The following is a 6549-nucleotide window of genomic DNA, read 5'->3' as shown; positions in this document are numbered from 1 at the left end:
TAATTGTAGGGATTTTTGGATCAAATGGCTATGAAGACATAAGTGCAGTAACTGTAGGGGTTTTTCTAAATTAAGTAATGCAATGTGTATATTGCAAATTATACTAAGTTGGATTTCCAGCTCTCAAAAACTTCTAAAGTCATTGTAGTCGTGGCTTTTTATCCATTTGATCTTTAGAGTTTAGACAGAGATAAAAATGGCAGGAACAATTCACTTAAATATAAAATATATTCCCATAAATATATAATGAGTACAAAGATGACAGAAGAGAATAACATAAAAAGGAAAGAAGACACACTAAAGGGAATACAGAGGAAAGTGCAAAAGGCTCCCCTGTCACAACCAAAGGGACTTTAAAATCTACACTTATCCACAATCTGGAAGACCTAATTGAGAGGGAGATAAAGAAACCTTGCAGCAAATACAAGCAAGCACAAGCACTTCACATTATTTTCCTTCAAACTCTTCAATTATCTTCTTCTTTCCATCATGAAGTTGAAGATAACTTAAACAGTGGGGTTACTCCTGAATGATCCAAGAGCCTTCACTGCACCTGCTCTCAAGATGAACTGGTGGTAGAATGCTGCAATGGCTGCCCCAATGAATGGTCCTACCCAGAAGATCCACTGACCACACACAAAGGAACAAAACATCAGATAAAATTACCAAATAATTGAATCTTCACTTAGTTAACAACTTCAAAAGGCTTAACATGGATTCACATATAAATGGTTTAGATACCATGTTTGGTTTAGCTTCTATTTATCCAAAATCGACTAAGAAACTACTTACAAAAGCTTCTTTTCATAATTGATTTTGGCTTTATAATCAATTGTAGAAGGATTTCCAAACATATATCGTAACAAGTAACAACACTAGCCAGAAGTTAAAATATAGATTAGGAAACCCACATGGTCATCCCAGGGCTTAGATTGGTTGAAGATAACAGCAGCTCCAAAACTCCTAGCAGGGTTAATGCCAGTACCAGTGACTGGGATGGTGGCCAAGTGAACCATGAACACAGCAAATCCAATGGGAAGTGGAGCCAAAACCTACACATGCAGAACAAAGCATAATGAGAAAGTGATATGATTCAATTAAAGCAGATACTCTAGTTGGAGAGATATTCCAATCACATGAATCCAAATAGTTAGCAAAAGAAAACTGGAAGTGACAACAAAACAATAAACAATTCAGATGGGACAGATGGGGCATGAACACATGTGAAGCCCATAATCTATTCTCTATTTATTATAAGAATCTGTTAAAGTGATTGAAGGTAATGGAGGAACCCAAGCTGATATTGACAAATCAGGAATTCTGGAGGAAGCTAGAAAAGTGGAAATTCCTATTAGATTTGCCAGCTTAGGAAAATGACTTATGTGTCATAGACACAATTATGAACACTTTAATCTTTAAACTTAACTCCAACTCAAAGTCCTCTTTTATCAGTTTACAGAGATATGATTTATTTTCAGGGTAATAAAGTAGAAATCCACTTTTCCTAAAGGTTGAAAATTATATGACCTAATTCATGTGAATGTTGGGTATGAAATTCAACCACCACCACAAAAACTCATACATGGTGGATTGATGGGGACCCTCACCCATGTTCCTCAAATGCACTCTACTTGTCACACTTGGTTAACACCATCATTTCAATTGGAAATTTGGGTGAAGAAAATAGGTAGCTTTACCGCTATAGGATGCCTAGATGAACCAAAAGATTATGTGTCCACTAAGAAAATCATTACAGCATTTTCCATTATGGAAAGAAAACTAGCCATCACATGATCACAGAAGATAACTGGAACAAGTCAATCATGAACATTGAACACTGCCTAATATTTTGGCTATTACCTAAACAACAATATATTTTCCTATTCTATCTTTTACAAAGTAGCAATTTGAAATCATTGTTTGAAGAACAAATTGTTGTTAAATATTATTAAGTTACAGAAAACAACAAATACCATGAGAGATCCAATGTTTAACCAAAGAACTAAAAATATAGACCAAATCAAACTTGTTAAATTTAGAACAATTCATATAATACCAACCCAAAAATACATTGTTCCTCCCTCCATAAATCATCATGTACTATTCCGTTCTATCAGTACTTTCAACACAACTTCAGCTACAACATTATCTTCTACAGTTCATAAATAGTTCATATATGCACACATTTAAAACAAGGCCATGAAACCAAAAACATGACCAACAGCATCTTTGGATACAAGGTAGAAAAATACACTGAAGCCAAATTCATACAGAACATAAGCAAAAACTAAAAGAGAAATGATTGAAAACATACCGGCACATGGGAATCTCTGGCACTTCTTTTGGGATCAGTAGCAGAGAACACTGTGTATACCAAAACAAAGGTACCAATGATCTCAGCACCTAATCCAGTACCTGTGCTGTACCCATCATTAAGAGAGTTAGCTCCACCACCATATTTGTTGTAGTGAGACTTCTGGAAAGCCTTAACCAACCCAACTCCACAAATAGCTCCCAAGCACTGAGCCACCATGTACAAGATGGCTCGGATCAAAGACACCTTACGAGCCAAGAACAGCCCAAATGTCACTGCTGGGTTAATGTGACCCCCTACAATAGATTCAACACATAGATTTTCATTGTTACAGAATGAAAAAGCTTCAAAATAAAACAACTATGAACAAACACTACAAGAAGCAAATATGAGAGACTATGATACTCTGTTTTTCTTCTTGTAAGATCTGGTGAAAGGAAGAGAAAAACCAACCTGAGATCCCAGCGGTGCAGTAAACAAGGATGAAGATCATGCCACCAAAGGCCCAAGCAATACCAAGAATGCCAACACCTCCACAATCATCTCCACCATTTTTGACATCACTCTGAACCTTGTAGCCAATCACAGTGAGCACAGTAATGTAAAGGAAAAGCAAAGTGGCAATGAACTCAGCAATGACTGCCCTGTAGAAGGACCACTTTGTGAGCTCCTCTGCATCAATGAGAGGTGCAGGAGGAGGGTCATGGTAGTCCTTGCTAGAGAAAGAGCCACGCTCAGCAACCTCAACGTCCTTGGCCATTTGAGAGATACCCTTTTGCAAAACCAGAGTCAAGAAAGAGGAAAAGCTCTCAGAGAATGCAGAGAACAGAGGAAGGAAGAAGCTTTGGTGATGGGGAAGTGTGGAGGAGAGTGAGAAGAGAAGGGGTATATATGGGTAGTGACCAGAGGATCAAAGCATTTTCTTTTTCCTTTTTTTTTTCTTTTTGTCGTAATTTGGATCATTCTAGCACTATCTTTTTAAATAATTTTTTTTTGCGTCACAACCGACATTCATGAAACATACACTAATCTATTTGAGAAAGCTGAAGATCACATTTACTAAGTATGATTCTCTTAACAAATCATTATCCGATAGACACCACTTAGAGATTGAACTATTAACTAGGTTCTTAAGGAAGGAGTAATTAGGAAGTTGTGCCTTTTTCATTGGTATATTAAATTATAAATTTATGATTATATCAATATATTTATTTCATAAGGGTTTTTTTATCTTTCTTAACCACATATTATCAATACGGGCTAATAGTGGTTGGTTTAGACGGTACATATTTGATATACTCTTAAGTAAGCTTTTCAATTAAGTGTTGTGAATTGAAAAAAAACTTTTGTTGAAATGACTATCCAATCTCATAAACATGTAAATGTTTTTAGCTCCACATATATTTGCATTAAAAAAATAATTATTGAATACCCTGATCATTACCATATGAACCTTATAATTTCAATAGGTTTCCATTTTGGTTTTTGCTTTTACCGACCATGCACATCCACTTCACTTTGCCGCACCACCACCTCCCCACCACTCCCTTCTTTTTCATTTGCTTATTTTTATTTATTCCTTTTTGTCATTTTATTGTGTCTTCAGAATCTATGGGTAGGGTTGGCCACTTTTGCCTTGAACTCACGGGTTTTGTTTTCCAACTTATTTCTCAAACTCTACAAGTTGTGGATTATCAATTCTACCACTTGATCAATCTATTTTATTTCAAGGTTTTTTGTGTTTTAAATTTGTCCTGATTTGTTTGTTAGACATGGTTAGATGTTGTTCAGAAGGAAATACAAATTAATTGATTTTGAATTGAATATTATGTACTCCTTTTTTTGTCATGTTTAGAATTTTTTGAAAAATTAAAGTTGACACATTGAAGAGAAATTGAAGAGAAAAGAAAAGAAAAAACCTCATTTTTTGCTTGGAAAATTCTATTGGCTATGAACCATTTTTTTAAACGTAAGAATAGTTGAGAAATTGGTATTATTTTCTTAGTCCTTAAACTTGTCATTCTTGCTTCACAAAATGTTCAAGGAAAGGGATAGCTTAGAGTAAAGAAAAATAAAAGGGGAACTTATCCCTTTTAAGGGAAAATGACTCAGGATGTACCTTATTTAACCACACACTTGTGGCATATTTTTTTAACACCATAGGATCTGAGTAGCTTGTAGAGAATTCAATTCTCATTTGTATTAACCATACTACATAAAACCAAAAACTTAAAATTACTCATCAATTTTCAACATAAGCTACTTTTCAACAATTTAATAGTCAATAAAACTAAAATTCAATAACAACATAAAACCAAATTTAATTACTCATCAATTCTTATGTAGAAAAAATTAAAGTCACGTACACGTGAGAGTTTCTTCAAATACGTACCAACTCAAATACCCAATGCCTTGACATAAAGCTACTCTACTCTTTGAGTTCAAAAAGCTACTCTACTCTTTAATTGCATTTATTATATATAGTTAATCGTTAATAAGGGATCCGTTATGACGATTTTGTATATGATTTGATTGATTTCAGAAAAATAGTTTTTCTTCCTCAAAATAAGTACCCTTGTATAGGTTGTATGCATAGAACTCACGTAACAAGTACACCATTCATTTAATAGTGGGTAGGCCGATAGGGGAAGAAAAGTTCATCCCGGAACCTAAAATCAAGATCTTCTTGTCGTAAGGGTGCCAAAATTATTTAAAGTACTTTGTACTCCTAGGAGCTAGTCAAGGCTGGGTATTTTCAGATATTCATCAATGATCAAAAACTTCCTCATAATCTCCGTTCATCTCCAATGCCAATTCACGTTGGGTGGTTTTGAAACCCCCTCATGTTGATGAATTGATCAATCAATTGCAAATGTCTATTTTAATTTTGCATTGAATAAAACCAAATAAAAAGAAGTGTCCATTTTTTCCCATAACCATTCTATGTAGCCAAAACATGTATAGTGGATGATAATTAATCGGCCAAGGGACAAAGCATGTGGATGGATTTGGTTATATAATGAAAGTAGCATTGTCTCTTAGAGACCAAACATATATAAGTGATATTTTTTTGTTACAGGAGGAAAATTAACGACAAAGAAAAAACTAAATCAAAGCATCTAAATACAGTGATGCAGAAACAAATGAAGGTGGTCTCTTCCACACTTGCAAAAGCGATCCAACTTTAGCCGCTTCCCGTGCTAGAGTATCAGCCGTGTTATTCTTCTCCCGCGCTACTTGAACCAACGTACAGCTCTGGAAATTCCCCATCAGCTCTTTCACCCTCTGAATGTCGTCCTGATCCCAGAATGTGCTCACATTCCCTCCTGATTGAAAAACACTAACCAAGTTAGCACAATCAGATGCGCATATCACTTCCCTCAAATCAAGTTCCATGGCATGTTTCAAGGCAAGCTCCATTGCCCGGATTTCAGCCAGGAACGCGCTACCTGGCCTTGTGCTCAAGGAAACTGCAGAAACCCACCGCTCTGTGCTGTCCCGCACCACCGCTGCACACCCCATTCGACCAGTCATCGGGTTCCAGCTTCCGTCGAAGTGAATGTGCGCAGCCGGCAATGATTCCAAGCCTTGAACGGTAGTGACATTTAACTGAGGGGGGTTTGCATGAGGCTGTGACAGAGCGTTGCGCCACAGCGCCTCGTCCCTGAGAACACAACGAAGCACTTGGTTGAGGGTTGCTGCTTGAGTTTCAAAAACTCTATGGTTCCGCCACTTCCAGGACCACCACAGGACTGCAATTCCAAGCACACAATTTCGGTGAGAAAGTAAATCTTTTAGCCACAAAGAGAAGTTAATCTGCACAGCTAGCGGGGGAAGGACAGATTGGAATTGGCGCCAAATGCCCCTCGAGTCTGGGCACCATCTGAACAGGTGATCTATGTCCTCGTGATCGGCTGCACAACGAGGACAAGCTGTAGTCTGAGCCATATGTGACTGGAACCGTTTTACATTTGTTGGCAACGCGCCATGAGCCACAAGCCATAAGAAGAAGCGAATACGCTCTGGTACCTTCGATTTCCATATTCTCCTCCAAACAGCAAAGTCTCCAGTCGCCAGAGCCACCAAGCTGTCATATGCCGAAGCCGGTGTATAACGCCCATCTGGAGTATGGATCCAACGAAGAGCATCAGGATGGGGCCTCGAACGAGGGACAGCAACAGACGTAATCTCCGCTCTAATCTCAGGCGGGAGCACGGTAGACAAACAATCCAAAT

At 37.4% G+C, this 6549-nt stretch overlaps 1 protein-coding gene across 1 annotated transcript; it reads right to left on the bottom strand.

Moving 5' to 3' along the window:
- Window positions 1-209: 209 nt before the first annotated feature.
- On the bottom strand, window positions 210-3193 carry LOC130717086 (aquaporin PIP2-2). Its single transcript, XM_057567196.1, has 4 exons — window positions 2768-3193; window positions 2315-2610; window positions 912-1052; window positions 210-626 (listed from the first exon to the last, which is right to left on the bottom strand). The coding sequence occupies exons 1-4, from the start codon at window positions 3072-3074 to the stop codon at window positions 507-509; spliced, it is 864 nt and encodes a 287-aa protein (XP_057423179.1). The 5' UTR covers window positions 3075-3193; the 3' UTR covers window positions 210-506.
- Window positions 3194-6549: the final 3356 nt, after the last annotated feature.

This window comes from Lotus japonicus, chromosome 5 (genome assembly GCF_012489685.1).
Source record: "Lotus japonicus ecotype B-129 chromosome 5, LjGifu_v1.2".
Classification (NCBI taxonomy): domain Eukaryota; kingdom Viridiplantae; phylum Streptophyta; class Magnoliopsida; order Fabales; family Fabaceae; genus Lotus; species Lotus japonicus.
The sequence above is the reverse complement of the archived record's forward strand: the minus strand, read 5'-3'. Positions and strand labels throughout refer to the sequence as shown.